Source organism: Schistocerca nitens, chromosome 3 (genome assembly GCF_023898315.1).
Source record: "Schistocerca nitens isolate TAMUIC-IGC-003100 chromosome 3, iqSchNite1.1, whole genome shotgun sequence".
In the NCBI taxonomy this organism is placed as follows: Eukaryota; Metazoa; Arthropoda; class Insecta; order Orthoptera; family Acrididae; genus Schistocerca; species Schistocerca nitens.
The window spans coordinates 386,795,175-386,820,451 of record NC_064616.1 but is presented as its reverse complement, the minus strand read 5'-3'; the positions used below and the strand labels follow the sequence as shown (position 1 = coordinate 386,820,451).

Genomic DNA, 25,277 nt, shown 5'->3' with positions numbered 1-25,277 from the left:
GATTTGGAACTCTATGCAAATATAGGGCCTATCTGTCAAAGCACACAAAATGAGTGCAATGGCAATCAGGTATGAAGATGAAATCTACAGGAGGAAAAGTAATGTCATAAAAATGAGGAGAATGAACTGGAAAAGCTTTGCCCAAAGAGGGGAAAGTGCCAGATGTAGGGGTATTCACCAAGTATATTGTGAGTAAGGATGCATGGGAAGACACAGAACATAAACTGATCAAGTATAGGATATACAAGGGAAGGCCATCGTTATTATGGAAGTTTCAGACCATTGAACAACAATGGCTCTAAATGCTCATCAGACGATAATGGAGAAGGAGTGCAACAATTTATCAGTAGAGATTCTCAGACCCTTTTACCAAAAAGTATCATAAGATTTAAATGCCTGACTCACAGATGTTAAAATGCCCAAGAATATGAATATTGGGATAATTGTGAATTTAATTGTAAGCAATAAAATTTATGTATGAAGTGTAAACTATTGTAAAATAATACAACGCATACCCTGTCGTTGCCTTGTGAGATATGTTAATGTTATTTTGACCATCTTAGCAACAGCCACATCGATAATCTAATAAAAAATGAAATGAAGTGTATTAATCTATCTCAATATAGCACCACTTTTCTCATAAAACAACATATGGGCACATGCACAGTTATTTTTATTCAAGTTCTGAAAGTGGGAGCAACATAGACCAAGTTACATAATGGAAATAAAGAACATATGCCACCATTTCTAAGATATCAAAGGCAGATATAGGAGAAATGTAAATTTCATTAGAAAAGCATTGTCTGATGCAAGAATGTCATTGTGTGAAAGGCAGTTTTTTGTTAAGTGACATTATATACCAAATTGGCTTTCACAAATGGGATGAATTAAGTCAGTTGAATATTTTTCCCAGGTCAAAACAAGGTACCAGTGTGGAACTAGACAGGCTTGAAAGCCAGAAAACAATTTAAATCATATTTTTATTTCTAGTTCAGTACACAGTTATTCAACTATAAATACATTCCATGGTAATTGGTTGATATGTCAATCGTTTGATGGAAAATTTAATTCCAAATATTCGTGTCATAGAGGAAATGAAATGTTTTATTGTCTTCCAGACTCTAAACACAATTATTATTGAATTATATCTGCTGATGTCTGTATTTTAAAGACCATCCTATTTCAGTAAGATAAATACATGATCTACTCAACAATCTTAAGCAAAATAGGTGGTGAAAAATTTAGTTCATAGCAGTCTAGTCTTTAAAAAAATATTCTTACTAAAGCTTTGGAGATATGGCCTTCAAATTTATATACACAGACACTTGTTTCATTGTTATTCTTGCTCTTACTAATGTTCACATAGATACATTAGTTAACAACTTACTTAACAACTTTTTATGTTCATCCACTGATATCATTGAAACTAACAAGTGCTCTGGACAGATGAGGCAGCATTCAAAACTAAATGCAGCTTGTTGTGTTGAACTGCTTTCCAAAATGTATGTCAAAATAATAGTCTGATACTAGGATATTTATTTTATTTAGGATACTTTTAGAGTTGCCTGTAGTGTACATATGTAACAAGATACACATAATTATATGTATGCTTTCTGCTGTTGAAAATAAACTGCCATATAAAATATATATACACAATGAGTTTTTACAACTGTCAGAGAAAACACTTCTCTTTCTGACTTTCAGTGTTCCTGGACATAACTGGACCAGTAGTTTATACATAATGTAGTTGTTGCATCTCTAAACATGAAAATTCAAATATGCATTCTTAAAATCTTTTACAGCAATGAACTGCCAGTTTCTGGCAGTTTGATTGATACTACTCCTCCAATGAGGAGGACAGCAGTTGTAATGAGCATAGGAATTGCTCTACTTGAGCCGATGGAACTTAAAAAGGTGTTCATACCAATAACTCCACTTAAACGGGATGTTGCACACATGAATCCAAATCCAGTAGTCCTGTGGAAAGAAAAGAGTATAAATTACATGAGTTTATGAAAACTCACCAAATTCCATTTCAGTTCTTTGTTTGGATAGTATGAAATTTGTAGAAAGACCATCTTATGACATGGAAGCATGTGACTTCATACAGTGATAAACACACATACTGTATTATGTGAATTCCATCAGAAAGAAGAACCTTTCCAGGTGTTAGAAAAAGTGATGGTAATGTTCCTGTTCAAAGCTACATAATATTGTGCATTAGTGGACAGCATAATGAAACAAATGAGCTGATCATTTATAATTAAAAAGGAAAAGAAAAATAAGTTGATGCTCTCCTTTTCTAGAATGCCACTGGAAAAGTGTAATATTTGTAAATAGGAGACAGAATGTGTGTTTAGGGCTGCACCTTACACTTGTCATGTGACAGAATAGCTTGCTATTAGAGAAATCATCAGTATCATTTGTATAAGAATCATTAGTGCTATGTACTGAGGCCCTTTACTAAGAGGGCATGTTGCTATATGCTGAGAACTTATTTTACTTACATGGATGTTATGACAGGTATGTGTACAAGTTCTATATAGAGCCTTCAGAAAGTAAGTTACACTTGTCATGAGAGTACCACATTGTCAGAAGGGAGTATATGTTCCAGGTTTCCTGCAAACACAGTTCTGCTGAGGTAAATATTATTAGTCTATCACAGAGTTTGAGTGAAGTGGCACAGCAACTGGAAACATACTCCAAAGTTGAGGTATGGAGCATGGTACTTGTGGGCAAAATGTCTAAATTGCACACAGATTCACCATGAATTTCTGGGAGTGCATGGACGAAATGCAATGTTGTGTCCAGCCACAGTGACATGGTGTCAACAATTTTAGCAATGATACACAGAAATGGATGATGCTAATCAGGAAGGAAAGTCCAAACAATATTTTTGGCAAGATGAAATGACATCTGAGGGAAAGAGATTTCCTGACAATGTGGACATTCAGACAGAGGTTCTCGAATGGAATGGATTTCTGTTATAAAGGAAATAAATGACTGGTAAAACATTCTGAATGTTGTTTACAGACACTGTTTGTCTATTTTGAAAAATAGCATCAAGTATCTGTGGCATTTTGAAGTGTAAGGCAGCATTCAATAAAAGTTGCATGGCCTGTGTACTATGCCAGCTTTGACAGCAATGGAACTGTGTTGTGTATTGTTGAGTAATAAATATAGATGGCAAGATGAGACTGATTGGATGTTGCTGGGAATTTCTGATAGTGAGTGAATTGGAGAACAGCCTTGTTACAGCATGCTAAAGTTACACGATTCTGGCTGGATTTGAAGCTAAAATATCAACTCACAAAAAATAAAGGAATAAACAAATAAAAATAAAAATATTAAAAGTCACAAATAATGAGTCTGTAGAAAAATATCACCATGTTTGCACCATTTTTATAGTTATTAACAATGGTTCATATAAAATCTTCTAACAACTCTAATGACAGACATCAACATGTTGCCTGTGCACACAATGTAGCAACTGTTTGTGCATGAAATAATCTAACAAATGAATGACTGATGTAAGGATAAATAAAACTACAGATTGTTTGTAAACAGAATTCTATGACTACAATTGGTGTGTGCCCAAAACAAAATTCTCCACAAATGCATGAAGAAGTTAGCCTCTGAATTGATAGCTGACACTAATATTTATTCATCCATGCTTATTTAATGATAAATTTGCCTATTAATATTTACAGGAAAACATTTGAGTAATGTAGTGTGAAAACATCAACACTGAATAAAGCAGCAGGTTTGACTAGCATTAGCAATGTTGAAAATGAAATGAGAACATTAACTATAGGATGATGTCTAAATGAAACGAAAATACTTTTAAATGTGTGTGAATAATAAATACTACTTAATGCATGTACTTGAAACATTTAAATCTTGTGAAATGTTTGTGTATAGGAATGGTGGACAGGTATACAGATATTCATTTGAGCAATGTGGATAATATAGCTAGGGAAAGAGAATAAAAGAGGGACATTGGTGTCTTTTTCTGGAAGTTTGTGGGGTAGGGTTGATCGTGTGTTCCAGTGTGACTGATTTATGCACATTTCTGTATACAGTTGTATGGAAATTAGTTATTATCTGCCTGTTGGTTGGTGATTTTGAGGTGTACAAACCGTGAGTATTAGAAAAGTTATGTGAATGAACTTTCTTGGTGAACTATTTATTGAAAGGAGATTTTATTAAATTTGAGTGTGCTGCACAGCACTTTTGGGCTTTTGGCAGCAATTTCCTGTGACTGATCTGCTAGAAATATATCTTCTGTGAATAAAAAATCAATAAAAAGTTCAAATGTGTGGTATACCTACATTATTATCCTGAGTGATTGTTACCTTGATTAACTGTTATTTAATTCATCAGAATTACTCATGTTGTCTACATGTATTATTCAATGGCTGCTTCCTAAAGCCACTTGATAAACTTTTAGATACTTATTGTATGGGCATGATGCAACAGTGTGCAACCAACCTCATGTGTAGAGAGGTCATGTAAGAGTTTCCTTAAGTTATGCACAAGCCCGCTGGTGGATGGATAGCTACACTGCAAGATTATAAATTCTGCTTACTCAAAGTTGTGGTTATGTCCTGCATTAAGAGTGTGGGTAGCACAATATGCTCTAAAACAATTAATGTAGAATTTCACACCCATATCAGCAGCCTGCTCATTTAACATGAGCTGATCACAAGTTACAGTGCCTTGGAACTGTGTGTGTGTGTGTGTGTGTGTGTGTGTGTGTGAGAGAGAGAGAGAGAGAGAGAGAGAGAGAGAGAGAGAGAGAGAGAGAGAGAGGTGGAGGGGGGCAGGGTGAAGGGCTTCAAAAATTTACTACTGATAAATTCTCATTTCAGGAATTTGTTGGTTATTGCTTATTAGCCAGCATTGTACATTTTTTAAGGTACTTAATGAGCCAATGTTGCAAGATGATACTTTGAGTTGAAGTGTGCTGTACAGTCTATGTGTATGAGCACAGCTCATAAAATGACAGGAATACTGAATTATGTCTCAGTACAAGGGAACATTGGTCTAATTTTTCATGGACATTTAATGCAACAAACATTCAACTAATAGGAAACAATAAATAAAAATTAAGGAAAGGCAATCACTCTCCTGCAAATAATGTGTGGATCACAGGTACACTTGACAAACCAAAATATCTATATAGCTTTTACTCCTTTACTAGCAAAATGCAGTCTCAGCTCGCCCCCCCCAACCCTCCCCCCCCCTCTCTCTCTCTCTCTCTACCTCCTTTTCCCTGTCCCACTCCCTATCCCTCTGACATAGATACAGACCAAAAGTTCAAAATCTATTGTAACAATATCAAATGACATCATTCGAGACATTTCTTTACACTGTTGTAAAGGCTTTCTTCATCACTCTTTTTTGTCCAATGTTTCCAGCAAAGAATCTAGGAATCCACTTGTACCAGGCCAGAAACATGACAAGGTTTCACTGTTAGAACCTTACATAAAGACTACCATCCCCATTCATTGCTTTCTGCTGAAGTGACAACACTCTACTGGTTTGCACCAGAATAGGCTAAATCATTACAGCAAGTAACCTTCAAAATTAGATCATGCCACAGGGTCACCTGACTTGTGGGACAGAAGGCTATGGGAGCCACAACCACAAAACAGAGCTCTCATCTCTCCTGTGTCACTACCTAGAGTAGATGCTGAATCGCTTATTCTTCTTTACCTTTTCACTTTCCTTCTCCTCCAGCATGGGATTTGGGCTACTGGAGATACCATCTCTTGCCTTCTAGTAATTCAGTCAGAAAGTAAACCAATACGGTTTCCTTTTCTTAACACGAGTATGTTATTTGCAAGCCCAAACTTTACATCCCTGCCCATAAAGTGGTGTTAGAAGTAAGATGTTAGATTCACCATGGGTTTGGTTTTGAGGTGTCATATACTATTTATTAAGTCAAGAGTGGATGCATCAAACTATCATGTGGGGTCATCTGACTCTGTGCAAATGTTTAGTGCAGGAGCTCTTTGTCAGTCTGAGGTGCCTGCTGCAGTCTCTCCAGTACTGTCACTGCTGCTGTTGCTGTGCAAGTCCATCCAGCCTCACCCTCTGATTCTTCCACGTTCACACAAGGCCATGTAATGAGTACAACAACCCAGCACTGCCCTGACATCATCAGGTGCCACTGCGCCCTGTTGCTGCCATACTGATCATCGATCAGCAGATGTAAGTGGCAACCTCCGCTGTTAAGGAAAAGGCATTGCTGGGGTTTCTGACACCAAAGACACCACTGAGAGCTGCTGTCTAAGACTTTTGGTTTTGTTCACATGCACAGTTTAAAGAGATGTCCACAATCAGGTCACAGGGACAGCTGGAGATGGATACAGAATTGTAAGCAAGGATGGGCAACTCTGGGTGGAGAATTAAGACCTGCAAAGGTGTCTTAATGAGGAATTATTGAATGTGGCACTGCAAAGCAGTACTGTGGACATAATTACCCTTGTTTCCCCATTTCTGGGGTTCCCACAGATAATTCTGTCCCAGCCTATAATTGATTTTGTATTGGGTTATACATTCACAGGCATACCAAATGAAAATACCCACATCTTCTTATGAAATTAAATGAATGTTGGGAAAATGTCCACATCAGGTGATGAAGTGTTATTAGGAGTCACCAACTTTAAGCTACAAGGAGAGCCTTGCACTTATGTAAACTCAGTCAAGGGGTTGAGAAATACCATGACATTTGACATTACGCACTTATGTAAACTCTGTGGAAGGGCTAAGAAATACCATAGCATTTGACACCCTTGCAAAAGACTTGTGGATAGATATGAAAATATGCATAGCATTAGATACTATAGAGGCAAGCTTTCCACCCTATGCCAAAATTAAGGAGATCATTTAGAGCACTTTGCTGAAAACATGAGAACTGTGCCATGTTGCACATATATATTGGTGGAACATAAAAAAAAAAAAAAAAAAAAAAGAGATACTACTCTGTGAGATCAGATCTCACAGTGTGGATGTTTTCATTCATGTGATTGACTCACATGTAGGTGCTGAGGTGAGGTGTACTTCATAAAGCACACTGCAGGAGACCATATGACTCATGTTTCTACGCAAGGAGGCCAATCAGCTTGTCCAACCCCCCATCAGGGTGAACCCCTTAGATAGGCATTCATTTTTGAAATGCACTGCACTTGTCACAAACACACAATCCTCAAGGCACCAGACTGTTTGGAACTGGCATGTGCAAACTGTAGAAAGATCAGATATGAGTTACTGAATTGCCTGACTTAATGGTATCACTCAGCTAACCAAATAGGTTACCAGGATGCTCAAGTGAATGTGTATAGGAGTGCAAATATGAGAAACCTTAAGAGAGCAGTTGTGCCACTCCTCCTTACTCCCCTTCTGTGAAGCAAATCCAGTAAGAGAGATGACTTGCTCAGGTGGCAAACATAACTGTACAAGGTGAAACTAATGGTAGGCAGTCTATTTTTATCACTAATACAGGCTCACAAATAATTGTTTTGTTGGTGAAAAGTAATCATGGTAGAGAACTAAACTCCCACATTGTAGACTGAATATACTCCTAAAATATAATGTATCCATTAGATTGGTAAAATGTAGCCCTGGAAACTGATAGATGGAACTACCAATGGTGTGGAAGTCTGATCACAGTTTCAGTGCCATGTCTGGAAGTAATTTACTGGCCATTCTCAAGACATACACAGGAAGACAAATACGGGGAAATGTCCACCCTTTTGGCAATGTTCCCACTATATGGATGCAAAGGAGTTCAGAACAAATTACCAAGTTCTGACAATTCATTAAAGCACATACCATAGCAGTAAAGTTAAACAAAGCCAAGGAAATATTGGGTATTACAGGATAAATCATATAGTTAGAGATGAAGAAAGATTTCTTAAGAGGAGATATTTTCTTAGTGGACCGATTAACTAGAAATGAAGGTTTAGATGGTAAGGAAACACATGTAAAGCATGGTTTCTCTTGAATGAGTGTGTCAGAAGAAGGGTTTTGAACATTTGGCACCTCTTTTATTTAACTAAGGCATTCGATTGTGTTGAAAACAAAATATTGCTCCATAAGTTGGACCATTATGGAATACAGGGAGTAGCTCACAATTGGTTTGCCTCTTACTTTAACAACAGACAGCAGAAGGTCATTATCCACAGTGTTGAGAATGGCTATGATGTGGGATCTGAGTGGGGCACAGTTAAAGGGGGCGGGGGGGGGGGGGGGGTGCCCCAAGGATCAGTGCTGGGATCACTTCTGTTCCTTATTTATATAAATGATGTGCTGTCTAGTACTACAGGCAATTCTAAAATATTTCTGTTTGCTGATGACTCTGTCTTCATAGTAAAGAATATTATATGCAACACTGGCACTGTTCCAAATATTGCAGCTCATGATGTAAGTTTATGGCTTGCAAAAACTGACCTAATGCTAAATCACAATAAGACTCAGTTTTTAGTTTCTAACCCACAATTCAAAAATCCTGACGTTTTAATTTCACAGAATGGGTGTATGATTAGTGAAATGGAACTGTTTAAACTCCTAGGTGTTCAGATAGATAGAAAACTGTTGTGAAAAGCCCACATTCAGGATCTTTTTCAAAGACTTAATACTGACATTTGTACTATTCGAATGGTATCTGAAGTAAGTGAAGTAAGTGACAGTTTGACATGAGAAGTGGTATATATTTGCTTATGTCACAAGTCATTATACTTTGGGGTAACTCTTACCATTTTCAAAGGATATTTTTGGCTCAGAAATTGGCGGTTCAGGCAGTAAGTGGTAGTTCACAAACCTTATGTTGACCCGTGTTCATTAGTCTCGGTATTCTGACATTGGCATCTCAACATATACACTCCTGGAAATTGAAATAAGAACACCGTGAATTCATTGTCCCAGGAAGGGGAAACTTTATTGACACATTCCTGGGGTCAGATACATCACATGATCACACTGACAGAACCACAGGCACATCGACACAGGCAACAGAGCATGCACAATGTCGGCACTAGTACAGTGTATATCCACCTTTCGCAGCAATGCAGGCTGCTATTCTCCCATGGAGACGATCGTAGAGATGCTGGATGTAGTCCTGTGGAATGGCTTGCCATGCCATTTCCACCTGGCGCCTCAGTTGGACCAGCGTTCGTGCTGGACGTGCAGACCGCGTGAGACGACGCTTCATCCAGTCCCAAACATGCTCATTGGGGGACAGATCCGGAGATCTTGCTGGCCAGGGTAGTTGACTTACACCTTCTAGAGCACGTTGGGTGGCACGGGATACATGCGGACGTGCATTGTCCTGTTGTAACAGCAAGTTCCCTTGCCGGTCTAGGAATGGTAGAACGATGGGTTCGATGACGGTTTGGATGTACCGTGCACTATTCAGTGTCCCCTCGACGATCACCAGTGGTGTACGGCCAGTGTAGGAGATCGCTCCCCACACCATGATGCTGGGTGTTGGCCCTGTGTGCCTCGGTCGTATGCAGTCCTGATTGTGGCGCTCACCTGCACGGCGCCAAACACGCATACGACCATCATTGGCACCAAGGCAGAAGCGACTCTCATCGCTGAAGACGACACGTCTCCATTCGTCCCTCCATTCACGCCTGTCGCGACACCACTGGAGGCGGGCTGCATGATGTTGGGGCGTGAGCGGAAGACGGCCTAACGGTGTGCGGGACCGTAGCCCAGCTTCATGGAGACGGTTGCGAATGGTCCTCGCCGATACCCCAGGAGCAACAGTGTCCCTAATTTGCTGGGAGTGGCGGTGCGGTCCCCTACGGCACTGCATAGGATCCTACGGTCTTGGCGTGCATCCGTGCGTCGCTGCGGTCCGGTCCCAGGTTGACGGGCACGTGCACCTTCCGCCGACCACTGGCGACAACATCGATGTACTGTGGAGACCTCACGCCCCACGTGTTGAGCAATTCGGCGGTACGTCCACCCGGCCTCCCGCATGCCCACTATACGCCCTCGCTCAAAGTCCGTCAACTGCACATACGGTTCACGTCCACGCTGTCGCGGCATGCTACCAGTGTTAAAGACTGCGATGGAGCTCCATATGCCACGGCAAACTGGCTGACACTGACGGCGGCGGTGCACAAATGCTGCGCAGCTAGCGCCATTCGACGGCCAACACCGCGGTTCCTGGTGTGTCCGCTGTGCCGTGCGTGTGATAATTGCTTGTACAGCCCTCTCGCAGTGTCCGGAGCAAGTATGGTGGGTCTGACACACCGGTGTCGATGTGTTCTTTTTTCCATTTCCAGGAGTGTATATTCTTTACCATGCCTCTTAGCATATATATTCTTTGCCATTGTTTCTTGTTAACAATATCAGCTTATTCTCCAGAATTAGCAATTTTCACTCAGTTAATACTAGACAGAAATCCAGTCTGCATTTGGAAGCATTTCCTTAGGTCTTATGCAGAAAGGTGTGCAGTATATTGCTGCATCCATTTTCAATAAGCTACCACAAGAATCCAAAAATCTTAACAGTAATCCACACGCTTTCAAATTGAAACTGAAAATTTCCTCATGGGCCACTCCTTCTATTCTGTCAAGGAGTGCCTTGAAAAATTCAATTCCTGTGTTATATTTTTGATTGCATGTATGTAAATTTATGACTTGCCTTTTTTGGGTTCCTAAACATTTTATTTTATCTGTTATTACTTTTATGTTGTAATTTCATTTATTGACATGTTCCATGACCTTGGAGATTTGCTCCTCAATTTGGTCCTACTTTACTAGATGTGTAATGTAAAAAAATGAATAAATAAAAAAAGAAGAATACCCACAGCTGGCAAGTTAAGCCTTGAAATTATCAGTGTCATTTGCCATTTCATACCTATGAGGATTAGTGTTCTGTTTGATGGTGAATATAAAAACTAAGAAGTGAAATAGGTTTTAATTAGAGAATGGTTTGGTTATTTGTGTCTCAAAAGCAGAACCACAATCAAAGTACAACTAAGTAAACAGATGCAGCCCTCTTATTGAAATGTTTGTATTTTTATTGTGGTATAAGACCTACAACCCCTGCTTACTTTTATGTGGCTAAGTGGCACCCATGACAGATATTGCTACTGTCACCTTATGAGTAAAAACTGCTAAACACAATAAAATCTGTCAATTTCAAGTGATACACATGAGACACATTAATCATCAAAATGAAGTTGTGGCGATAAAGTGCTGGGAATTTGCGTATAATCACTGAATCGTACCATTATTGTTACTGAGTTTACTCCTGATGGTATGGCTTATGCTCTGCAGGAAAGAAATGACAAGTTAACAGAAAACATGGAAGAAAAAATAGCATAATCTTTACATCAGTATTATTATTACAATGAACAAAGTACAGTGATACTTCACTTCATGAGCACTTTCAATAAAGAGTGATGTGCACTATGAGAAATACAAAACATAATCCAGAAAAAGGTTGAATCACTTAACAAGCAACTTTTCACATAAGGAGTCTGTTCAGTGCACTTTTTCTTTAGTCATTGGCAACCATTTCAAACACCTTCTTTTGACCTCAATAGACTTCTTCAGCTGCTACAGTTGGACAATAAGTCACTTGTTGTTCCATGACCATCCACTTTTTGAGAAGCTCCAACAAATGAAAACGCTGCCAAGAATGCAGTATTCAGCCATACTGTTAGTAACACTACTCAGACTGCATTTGTTGCGTGCAGCACCTCCGTAGTGTTCTCATTGATGATGTTGCAAATTCTCTGAGATGATATTGCAAACTCTCCTATCTTTGAAGACTCATGTTAATTTTTCATGGCCTCAGAATACCTATTTATGAATTCCATTTCAGATTTGTCATCATTAACCAACACCAATTCAGTAAGGCTGGCCATTTGCCAATATGTAGAGAGACGTTTCATTCAGCTAGCCATCTTTTGTGTTTAGCACTCATTTTGAAAAGCAGGCAAAAACAAATGTCTTTAAACAATTTCTTGTACAAAAGGATGTACAGTATTATATATCACTATTTTCATACCTTTAAAATAATCAGCATCCTGTTGAATTCAGAATTAATGTTAAACAAGGAATTATGAAATTTTAATAAAAAGCAATTTCACTTTTCCTAGGCCCATGTTTTTTATGGGAAGTCCATGCACTTTGGACCAACATGTAATTTGGACCATTCCATAGTACAGTATAAGCTCAATAGATGGCACCACCTCTCAGACACCTCTGTGATTGGCCATGCAAAACATATGGCACTGCCATCTGCCATCACTCATATATAAACAGCTGGACTGAAAGGCTGGTGTGTTCTCACGGCACGTGTTACTTAAAAAATGTGGCTAGTTATAGGGTAGTATATTGTCCACTTTATTAGCTCAAACCACATTATATTTAAAACTTGCTGTAGTGGTGTAGTGCTATTTCGACATTCTTTGTGCTGTTCTTGCTCATGTAATTCGGACCACATTGAAGTGTGTAATTTGGTCTGCTGGTCTAAATTACAAATGAGTGTATCAACTCTTACAGATTTCCAGATGGCCACCAGGGAATAGCAACTGTGGAAACAGTGATCAATGCTTTCCAAGTAAGTGGGTTATGGCCAGTGAGTAGATATGTTTTTATCAAAGGTGACTTCGCTCCATCATCTATAACCAACCAGCCTGAATCTCAAAGGGGTGAGAATGAAGTGTCCAGACCTTCTCATTCAACCACACACCCACTGTATATATCGTCAGACTCCTGACACATTGAATGCATTTCATGACTGTTTTTCAGCAAACAAAATTAGTCCCCTTCCATCAAGAAGGAAACATCATAAGTATGGTACAATACCTGTAATAACTCTAATTAGAACTACTCATAAGATGATGCTGGTAATGACACAATTGACAAAACATAGGGCAAATATGGAATGGCTGTTATGAGAAACAAAAACGATGATTGAAGTTACATGGCCTTCAGATGGCAATGAGACTTTCTGTCTTGTATATGGAGAATCATTTCAGGAGGACTGGATTCAGTGCAATAAATGCAGAGGATGGTCACGCGAAAACTGTGCTGAATTAACAAATGACAGTTTCTGGCTTTGTGATCAATGTTCACAGTAATCATCTGATATTGGGTTGTTATGATTTCCAGTTGACTTCTCTGTATTTGTTATGTATGGACAGGTTAGTATCATGTAGTCCACTTTACATGACTATATGGACCAGATTACATGGATGAGGTCCAAATTACACAATACTGAAATTCAACTGTTTGCTATTGTCTGTAGAGTAGTTTCATAAAGCAATAAAATTTATATTCATCAAGTGATGTATCTTATCGAGTATTACCCAAGAAAATATATTTCTAGGCTAGGGTTCACACAGTAAGGATCGGTCATTGATGAACTTTATGTGGTCCAAATTAGACAGACTTTTGCTATTATCACTGTTGAGTGCCCATAACACCATATCCATCCTATCCATTTTGCTATTATGGTATCTGTAGTGTTCAGACATGCAGTGTGCTGGGTGTTTCATTTAATTTCATCCAGTTTTAAAATAAGTCAATCTTTATTTTTAATGAATTGTGGGAATGTTTGGTAAATTTTATTACATATTATTGTGCTATTGTTTTATAAGATGTTTTCCAACTCTTTTATATTGCACTATCAAAATAACAATGATTCACTTCACAGCAATCACAATTAACAGCACAAAAGCAATGAGAAATGAACAATACGACGAGCAATGATGATTTTGTGGGAATTCTGATCAAGCCACAGAGCTATGAAAATGGAAATTACATTGACAAACAATATGTCAATTACAATCTGAGGTGAGCTCAAGCGTACTAGATCAACTCATATCTTCTCTTGCTGCTGCCAATCCTAGCTATAAACTTTTTGGTTCAAAGAATAGTTAGTAAAATGCCTTCTAGTAATCATGGTGCAAAGACTTCCACGTGAACTGTGTGTGTGTGTGTGTGTGTGTGTGTGTGTGTGTGTGTTGTTTCAGCCATTTTGTATCACATTTTAATGTGAGCATCTTTTAAATGTGATTTCATGAATTGTTCTAGTTATGTGTAATATTTTTACCACAGCTAATGATTGGCATGAAAACCAAGTCCTCAGTACTGCACAAGATGTTGCCCCTGCAGCACCATTTACACCTGGAAGTTAATGTGATCCTTCCCCTCTCCTAGAAAACCTCTCAGAGGAACTCATGAATACAGTCTGTACATGACTTTTAGTGACCCACACTGCCCTAGTTCCATTCTTCAGATGTCATAAGTCTTCAACAGACATCGTGTTACTTCTGTCTGAGTATTTGAAACGTTCAACAGGTTTGAATTAAATTCATATTCATTACTACAAATAAGTACCACATCTGAAAGTAAGTTGCTTTACAAAGTGCTTTCACGAACCCTTGTCACTTCTATGTGACACTTCTACCAAAGTAGATAAATGTCATGAAACATATGATATTGGCCTCGCTGCAAATTCTGGTTGCGCTATTTAAAGTGGTTAAATTGGAGTTGCTCTTGTGACCAAAATCCCTTGAGCAAGGAACTCTGACATAAACATAAGGAGGTGTGTTGGAATGTGATATATTTACACTGATAGTACCACCAGTGTCGAGGGGGCTCTCAGCAGGGAATGTATATGTATGTGCTACAGTCAGTCAGTTCCATGCTGTGTGTGTTCACTATGTAAAGAAAAATGTAAATTGTATTTAACTTTTCGTTAATCAATATTCTTAACAGTAAACTCTGTCTGAACAGGTCCCAGAAGACCCAACAGTACTGACAGACTGCAGTATCATCCACATTCAATGGGCATCACTGGATGTGGATATGGAGAGGCATCTGGTCAGCACACACCACTCTACCAGCCATTACGGTTTTCATTATCAGAGCCACTATTTCTCATTCAAATAGCTCTTGAGTTGGCCTCACAAGGGCTGAGTGCAGCCCATTTTCCAATAGTGCTTAGCAGACCAAGATGGTTACTCATCCAAGAGTACAGCCCTACAGCACTGAACTTCAGTGAACTGACAACAACCAGTGTTATCACTGCAGGAAAACCATTGGCATTCTTAACAGTAATCCATTTTGTAAATCATTATATTCTCAAATAATCAATTGTTGCTGTGGGTTCAGAATCAATCAATATTGCTTGAAGACAAACATCTTCACCTTTGACTGTTAGCTTTACTTACAAATAGTATTAATGTTTATATATCAGCGCATACTGTACAAGAACTAGTGTTATCAGACACTCTGTTGGTAAAGGATTCTTCAATTTTTTCATCCAAATTTAATTCCTCAGTTTATTTTTTTTCCCAGAGTGAATAATTCTCTAGTTTTCTATTTGAGTCTATTACAAGTTACATTTTATGGAAGAAATGTAATCTTAAAACTTATCTTCTTGAAAAATGACTTTGTAACAGTTTCTTTGGTTATGTTGAATTTCATGGATATTGGCAGTGCTTCTGCTTCCAAACAAAAGCTACAACCAGCCATATTAATTTACATCAATTTCTTCAGCAATGTCTGTGATTCAAGTATGATTCAGAGTGTGTTTTTAATCTTTTTGTTTTCAATAGAAAATTACTTTCACATTAAAAATGTTTGAGGGTGAAGAAGATCCATCAAAGACTCTTCTGCAAAAAAAGTTTCACTCTCAATGTACATGTCATCAAATATATCTCAAAAAATGGGAAGAAATGTTTCCATGGGTTAAGCCAGGACCACAAGAAAGTCAAGTATTTTGCACTTTGTGTAGGCAGCATTTTGTTATTTTGTACAGTGGACAAACTGACTTGAAGCAACATGCACAATACAGGGGACATAAAATTAAGGAAAAGTGTAATTCTGAAAGAACAAATAAACTATGAAGCTATGTTGTTAACTTAAGAGAAGAGCATGACGAAAGCACCACATGTGATCTTGGTTTAGTGTATCATGCAGTGCAACATAAACTAATTACTAAATTATTAAAAAGTGACAAACGTTCAGTGAAATACAATTAGATCAATATGAATTTGACTGAAAAACCCTTGAAAAATTTTGTTTCTTTAGATGTGTACTTCTGTACTATTAATAATTTGTGCACCATATTAAATGTATGGAAGGGATAATACATATGTGTATTTTAGTTTTGAAAATATTGTTGTATACAATTAACAAGTTATGACTACTTTTTTTTATTTTACAATATCTGGAAACAGTAATTAGAGCTGTTAGAGCAGATTTGATCAAAGGCAACAGGAGTTTGTGTTTCAGTATGATTTACTGCTATTTCCTCCAGTAGTTCATGAAATTGTTAAAATTAAAGCAGAGCTATAGTTTGTTGTTGTGGTTAGTTCATAGTTTCTCATGTATCTCTAGCATTTATGTTGGGTGAGTCAAATGTCATGGAACTGTTCAAGCAGGTTCTACACTACATCCAGCACTCCTATATATCAAGAAATTGTAAGTCTGTTTGAATGTATCAATTCGCTAGCCCTTCTTTAGAGTGCAGTCCTACTGATGGGTGCTATCCTCTTATCTGAAGGAAGTTTTTGACCTACATCATGAAGGATGATGGAAATTGAATGAGTCCCCCCTCCCAAGGGCACTCATGTGATGATACATAGGGGGAGAGTAGACCTGAGGGATAGCATATTTTTAATATTTCTGAAGATGAATGGTGACTTGTAAATAGGCATAAGAAAGTTCCAGCTCTGACCCTGTTAGAAACCAGTGTAATATTTCTTTTAAATCATTTTCTTGAAAGAAAAATCTGACTACACTATATTTTTTCCTTTCCCTGCGAGCTAGGAGAGGCCCCCAGGTATGGGTGCTCTTGCCCAAAATTAATTTGTAAAAGTTACTTTGACTTCCAATGTACTGTTTGTGGATTAATTTCTGATACTCCCTTGCATCCTTTTACATACATGATAGAAGAGGCAAACATGATCTTCACAAATATATAAAAAATCTCAGCAGTGTACAGAAAGGAGTACATTATTAAAGCATAAAAGTAAATGATAAACTTCCACCTCATGTTAAATCAATCATTGAGGATATGACTAAATTAAAAAAAACAGCTGAAACTTTTATGTTTTGAATGGTCCTTTTCTGTTCTTTAGAGCAATTTTTTGACAGTGTGTAACAATTAGAGCAATGTGTGTAATGTTAAGAAGGCTCATAATAACTGACTATGTCGCAATGGCATATCAACTGATGACAGAATGCTTTTCGTATGTCTTAGAATGTAAGACTCATAATTTGATTATGTAGTTATTATTATTATTGTTATTATTATTATTATTAATCTGTGTTGTCATTTAAACACTTGAATGTCATGTATCTGTTTGTATATGATTTAGTCTGTAAGCCCATGACCATTTAGATGTGGTTATTACTGTAATAATCTGACATGTTTGACATCCTAGTGATGCACTCACATCAATGATTTATGGAACACGAAAATAAATAAATGAATTTTATTTCTGTTGCTCTGTTGTGAACTCAGACACTTTTTTGTACTTCTTTGAGACTAAGGTTCATCATATCATAAATTCTTGCTGCTTCTCTGTTGTTGTCACAACAGTGCTACAGTTTCTCAAAAAACAACTATTGTCTAAAGGAAGATGGTGCCAGGTGTAGAGTGCAGAATCACACTGCTGCAAAAAGGATAAAGTAAATAGTGTATTGTGTAATAAGAGGACAAAAGTGTAGTTAAAAGAAAACTGTGCATTAAATGAAACTTTTGTTTGCATGAAAAGTGCACCAAAGTATGTTTAAAATTTATTAGTGACTATTTCCAGTGATCATGTTCTGATTATTTAGAAGAAGAAATTGTGGGGTTAGCACCAGTAGTCAAAAGATGACATTATAGGTGCTGTCAAGTGATACAGACAACTGTTAAGTGATATGACTCCAAATACTTTCAATGTGAATTATTTGTGGTGTGAACTCAAGAACATCCTGCTGAGGCCTGTCCAAGGAACTAGGAATACTAACTACTGCTTCTGATTATAATGATTCCTTAATGAAATTTGTCATAAATAAGATACCTCTTTTTGAAAACAATAGCTCAGGTAACAGAATCAGTACTAGAAATAAGCATAACCTTCACAAAGATTTAAAGCCAGTTACTTTGGTGCAGAAATGTGTCCATTATTCAGAAACGCTCATTTTCAGTAACTTTTCAGAAGCCAAAAAAGTTTAATTAGCAATAAAGTTCAGTTTAAGAGGAACCTGAATGATCTATTGGTGGCCAACTCCTTCTACTCTAGTGATGAATTTCTTAGTAGAACTGTCTGATGTGTGTATATGTTATTAACAATATCAAATAATCTGAGTCTGATGTGAAACAACAGTGCCAGCTGCACCTTTATTTTGAATTGCCATTACATGTTTCAGCCAACAAAGCCATTTTTAAGAGGTTGTGTGTCTAGCTTCTGGTTTTTATGTCCAAACCCCTGAATTCTTCTAAGGCACACCCATTAAAATCCTCAGAGCGGTATTAAATTAATTATCATTTACTTATTTCACTGTATTGTCCTACACAGACTAAGTTACTTCACACATATAACAGGAGAATATATATATATATATATATATATATATATATATATATATATATATATATATATATATATATACCAGCTATGAAAGTCTTTTTTTTTCTTGTGATGTTATACATAACTTCATGTAATGAAACAACAGAAGAAATAACTACTTTATGTTTATATTCAGACTTATTGCTAGAACATATTTCTTCTGTACAACATGTAATGTTTACATCATCAAAATATGTGCAGAAAAATCTTGAATGTGAAGGCACTATTTTTTCAGCCACTCTCATAGCTACAGAAATAATCATTATTTAGTATACACATTATGTGACTTTGATTAATTTTGAGCAAAATATATCAAAGGGAACAAAGAATTACCTTAAGTGTGTGGGATATGACTCAATAGTAATTACATCAATAACATTCCATCCAGCTATAAACATGAAATTGAATATTGCTTCAAATATCATGACAGCTGCATCTGTATCTAGGAACCAAATAAAAAAAGCAGCTATGCTGGATAGGAACATTGATATGCCTGAAAAAGTTTATGATATACACATTAACAAATATTTCTGATAACATGATAAGAACATATATTCACACAAATGAACAATTAACTGGAAGCATTTTTCACAGATACAAAACATCCTACTGCAAATAATATACTACTGCTACTGGGAGAGTTGTTTATAAATATGAAACTTTTGATATTAGATTATACTTTTCCTTTACAACCAATTACTGGTGGGTAAATGCATGACCAAATAATATTAACAGATGCAGATGAAACAGACAAAATAATAATTAGATATCACAGTCAATCTTTGGGCATTAAAGAAAAAAAACATATAATAATTAAAGTAGACTAATTGCAAAATGAATGTGATGAAACACAAACCTGTGGCACATATGAACAGTGAAACTACAAATTAGCAATTAACTACAAACATTCACACTTTCATCAGAAGCAAATTAACTTCGCCAACAAAGAAGAAAAAAAAGGAACTTAGATAATCTGATCTCTACCTCAAGCCTACTATATTTCTTTAGTAAAGTAGAACATTGGTTGACTGTTCTGATTCCAAGAAAATGGCTCAAGTGGAATAGATAGAGTCTGTGAGTGTGAATAGTTAGATGAGAAATGAAATATGAGGCAGAATAGAGCAGATCTTGATAAAAAAATGTTTCTGTGATTTTACGGTTTGAATGCACTAGTTAGAAGCACGAAAACATTCTTGATTCCAGATCATTTTCAGTTATACTGGAATCTCTTACGTACATAAACAATATACACTAAGTGATCAAAAGTATCCGGACACTCACAAAAACAAATGTTTTCTGTATTAGGTGCTTTGTGCTGCCACCTACTGCCAGGCACTCCATATAAGCAACCTCAGTAGTCATTAGACACTGTGACAGACCAGAATGGAGTGCTCTGTGGAACCCACAGACTTCAAATGTGGTTAGGTGATAGGGTGTCGCTTGTCTAATAATCTGTATGTGAGATTTCCACACTCCTTTACATCCCTACGTCCACCGTTTCTGATGTCATAGTGAAGTGGAAATGTGAAGGGGCACGTACAGCACAAAAGTGTACAGGCTGACCTCGTCTGTTGACTGACAGAGTGACAGAGATTGCTGACAGTTGAAGAGGGTCGTATGTGTAATAGGCAAACATCTATCCAGACCATCACACAGGAATTCCAAACTGCATCATGATCCACTGTAAGTACTGTGACAGTTAGGTGGGAGGTTTGAAAACGTGGATTTTATGGTCAAACGGCTGCTTATAAGCCACACATCACTCCGGTAAATGCCAAACAATGCCTCACTTGGCGTAAGGAGCATAAACATAGGAGGATTGAACAGTGGAAAAACGTTGTGTGGAGTGAAAAATCACAGCACACAATCTCCTCAGTGCAGCACTCCAAGAAGAATGGGCCACCATTCCCCAAGAAACCTTCCAGCACATGATTGAATGTATGCCTGAGAGAGTGGAAGCTGTCATCAAGGCTAAGGGTGGGCCAACACCATATTGAATTCCAGCATTACTGATGGAGGACACCACAAACTTGTAAATCATTTTCAGCCAGGTGTCCGGATACTTTTGGTCACATAGTGTATACTGTGGCTGAATGATGAGACTACAAAGTCTGTATCACAATAAGCAACACTATCCCAACTATATAACAACAAGTTATCACAGAATTTGTGATGATCGCATAAAAGCAGCCATAGCTCAGTACTCAAAATATTGTTGGAAACAAAGATATCATTTGTACAAATATTGTGATTTCCTGTACATTCCAGGTATCACAGTTATTCATTTTTGTGAAAAAGAAAATGGATATATCAACACTAAAAGAAATTATTAGCGTTACAAAACACCAAAAAATAGTATATTAGGTCTCTATTATGAAAAAAAACAGGACACAAACTTTTTCGAAAAATATCTCACTAAAATATCAGACACTAGAAAACTGTTTAAAACTCTTTGCAATCAGTCATAAATATAAAATCAGTGATTACCCTACCTTTTTTTAATTGAGTCTGTTAACACTACAAAATTAATATACAGAACCGAATTATGAAAACGTGCAATGAATGATGGGATCTCTTTAGTAACAGCTGACTAATAGCAGGAAAAAACTATTATTAAACTCAGAAAATTGTAAAAAAATCTATGAAAGGAATGAAATGATCATACTTTTCTTTCACATTCAGTTAAATCCCTGAATGAACCATCATGACCAGAAATTATTCTAAGGAAGGAATCTGACAACTGAAGGTGCAACATAATTAGATATGTCCATATTGTAAGTTTATTTCAGTAACAATGAAAGTAATTAGTATACACATTCGCTCCTTTTTCAAGTAGTAATCTAATGTCTAGTTCCCAAGGTATTCTGAAATGCTTATTAGTGATTATGCACACATGTGCAGCACTTACTCAGACTTATAGAAGGCATCTTCTTAAAATAGGTAGTGCTTTCATTGCTTAAGCTCAGGAAGCAGCATTGTTATTTACAGACTGACTATGTGTAGACTAACCAGCATAAAGAATAAACTTAAGGCTAACTAAACTGAGGAGCTAACTACTTCAGTAACATAAATAATGATAAATTTTGTCACAATAATATTACAGTTACAGATATTTTGCACAGACCTATGACTTTTACTCTTCCTGTCTTGTCTATAATAAATCCTGAGATAAATGCCCCTGGCAGAATAGCTAGTTGACCAACAAGATTCTCTTGAAACACTTCCTTTAAATAAATGTTGTAATCAAAATCCTTTTGGCAACCAGGTATCAAACTAAGTTTGGTATTATTTTGGAGAAGACAGTTTTTGAAGTGCTGATCAGAAAGATTGGTGTCGACAAACCTGAAATGATCACATAGCTAATGAAAAGAGTGGAACAAAATAAATTATTTTATGTAGCAGTAATACAAAGCTTTTAGTTACCACTTAATGGAATACCTGTACCTGCATTTATCTATACATCTATACAAATAAATCTAGTACTTCAGTTACATATTCTAAAATATACTTATAAAATATATTAGTAACCTGCAGGGGGAATAATATATCCCCTAATATTGTATTACACTGAGGCTAACACATTAAAATATATCAAAACAATGGGAGAACTCAACTGTCAGAAAAGTAACACTGTGCTAGATCTCACAACAACACAAAGTAAGGAATATGTAGCACAAAACTTTAAAGAAAAACAGATACTTTGACACTTATCTCGACACATGGAAAGACAAAGGTATGGGAACATGGTATATATAAGGATTTGTTAGTAATTCTAGATTAGACATTCAAAGTCCGAGTGATATGTGAGACAAAACATTGGAGCTATGATTTTAAAAATTAGTGCTAATTGAAGCACAAATGAATTCAGGTTGTAAGCTTTTCTGATTGTAGTTCAACAAATGAGCTACTCAAGGACACTTCTCAATTCAACAGAAACCTGAGATTATTTTAGAGATTCAGTTTTTGTTCCACAGGCCCAGAAAAAGCCCATAAGAGCACTGTCACTTGATGCCAAGAAGGAGGACACGCCGAAGAAAAGTTCAGTCACAACCTAATGTTTACTTCAGACTAGGCTCTTTTTAATTTTCAGTGGAGTGTACAGTGGCATGATGAGTACCAGCAATAGACTGCAGTTCATTGGGAATACAGAAACAAACCTAAATAACAAGCTAGAGATGTAATGTGTTTTCCATAGAAGAGGCCACAAAAATTTAATGTAAATCAAGACCTAATGAGAAAATTTTAACCAAATAGAGACCAAAAATATATCAAACTGAAGATAACCAATAGATATAATAACATATATGGGAGAAACAACTCACTGACACATACTATCAATCATCTCAGTAGTACTGCAAGGCTCAACTCTTCCATTTTTCTTACTTTTCCTTAAAAACGATGTGCCTTCAAAATCTAACATAAACAGTAACTGTATTATTTGTCATTTAAACAATCCTCTCTCATAACATTGAAGGCTCTTTATGCTGCCTCTGCAACAACAATCTTTTGTTTACTATGGATAAAACAGCTCATATGATGTTCTACCCATAAAATAACCATGAAATGCACACAGAACAAATAATAATTGGAAATAAAGATACTGAATAGGTCAGTGATACTGAATTCCTTGTGATGTGGGCAGATAGCACACTATAATGGAATATGGACACAGATAAACTGCTGATCGAAGTGAGAAGCCGCCTTTATGTCTCAAGAGTACTTAGTCAAAGGTATGAGTTGACTGCTGAAAGAACCATGGCTCTGGCGAACACTACTGTTTTGTGCAGCAATTCTCTCTGGAGATCAATGCACAAAAAATTTTTCTCACGCACAAATGAGTTGTGAAGATCATTATATGGTCGTCATCACATAGAACCACCAAGCTAATTTTCAAAGAACTGGGAATAATGCCTGTGTCATACATATAGACCTTAGAGACTGCTTCATTTGCAAATAACAATCTTCATGTGTTTCCAGGAAATAAGCCTATGCACAATCACTACAACCATGCTAGTGGTAATGTTAATCTGACAAGCATGAGACTATAAATTACACAATAGAGAGAGGCACAAAGGCAGTATATTTTACAATAAATTGTCTTCCTCAGTCAAAAATAATAAGAACTCATTAGGAAAGCCACAAGTATTCTGTTCCAAAATTGTTTTAATTTGGTTACTAAATTTATGGAGATCAGTTTATGCCAAAGACAACTTTAATTTAGCTTATAGTGCTATGATACTTGATGTAATGGTAATTAACTTACAATTAATTCTCACAATGATATGTATATTGTCTTTCACAGTACATGTGAACATAGTAACAATTATAGCAAAAAGATATATGCATATTTAACATTTATAATAAGATGTATAATGATTTCATGCATAAAAGATAAAATATTAATGATTTTAAATATAGCTACAGAATAAACATTCAATCATAAGGAGATGTAAGGTCAACAAATGTCTTAATGTCTTATGCTCACCCATTTTCTTGATGAAATTCCAAATTCTGTTTCCTAAAATTCTGTCTACTGAAAGACCTTTTGAAAGATTCATGTAAACTGTTCAAATAACACAGAAATCAATCATGTAAAAGTACTGAGGGACAATGAAAGTCAGTTGCTTAAGGTCATCATTGTCTTCCATTAAAATGTTAGTCATCTTGACCTGTTCTAGTCTCAGTGAGAAGCTTCCCCGCCAGCTTTTCATTGGTTGACCCAGCAACCTTATGCCATTGGGATGGGAGTATAGAATTGATTTTTGGTTCCTCCTTGTAGATTGTGGATGTTTCCTCCAGTTGTTTTCATGGTTTTGAATATACTGTGTAATGGGTTCCATTTGAAGTACCATCAACACATGTTCATTCATTTTATGACCCCATTTGGTGAAACCACATGTCTGTCTAAAATTTTTCGCAAGATGTTAGTCTTTTCACATCATTTGCCTTTGCTGTTCACAATTTGCTGCCATAGCACAGTCAGGTCTAGCTAAGGTCTTGTAAAGGCATATTCTGGTATGCTTCTTGGCTAGGGAAGGTTTCATTACAATATTGATGACTCCCATTGTTTTTGAATACCTGGTGGCTTTTTCAGATAGGTCTGTTTATGACAGAAAGAATAGCTTACAGTCCACAAGTGTGAATGTATTCACTCTTTCTAGAACTTTATTTCTCAAACATATTTTGCTTTGAACTGGATATTTTCCACAGAAGGCTACAGACTTTTTTGTGTTGACATCCATACTGTATTTCTTGGATATAATCTGCAAATCGTGTAGAGAACACAGCAGGTCATACTCTGAAGCTACAAAAAGAACTAAATCATCTATAAAAAGTAAAGCATCTGGTTTTGTGTTTCTGTTGATTTGAATGAAGCCGTGTGGCATTTATATCCACTCTTGGATAACTTTATTCATATATATATAACAAACGAGCATGGTGAAAGGCTGCATCCCTGTCATACTCCTGCATATATTCTGCCAAGTCTGATAATTTGTTCTCTTTCTTGACAGAGATTTAATTTGTTCTGAAAATTTTATATATATTATGGTATAGATAAGTTGCTGGGGAACATGAACACCTGATAGAATCTGTAATAATTTGTTTCTGTTGTCTTTATCAAAAGCTTTTTCAAAGTTAGTCAAGGGAATATTTGTTTCTATATTGAGTCCTC

At 36.7% G+C, this 25,277-nt stretch overlaps 1 protein-coding gene across 2 annotated transcripts in view; it reads right to left on the bottom strand.

The window, feature by feature from the left end:
- Positions 1 to 1,157: 1,157 nt before the first annotated feature.
- The window catches only part of LOC126249606 (synaptic vesicle glycoprotein 2B-like), a 343,706-nt gene continuing 319,586 nt past the window's right edge, over positions 1,158 to 25,277 (bottom strand). The window contains exons 10-12 of one of the 2 annotated variants that reach the window (XM_049951273.1): positions 21,729 to 21,946; positions 18,938 to 19,097; positions 1,158 to 1,977 (exon numbers count right to left, since the gene is read on the bottom strand). In XM_049951273.1, coding sequence (XP_049807230.1) covers positions 1,797 to 1,977; positions 18,938 to 19,097; positions 21,729 to 21,946 — 559 coding nt within the window. In that variant the 3' untranslated portion in view covers positions 1,158 to 1,796. The remainder of the gene's footprint in view (positions 1,978 to 18,937; positions 19,098 to 21,728; positions 21,947 to 25,277) is intronic. The other variant, XM_049951272.1, reaches the window with a different exon arrangement.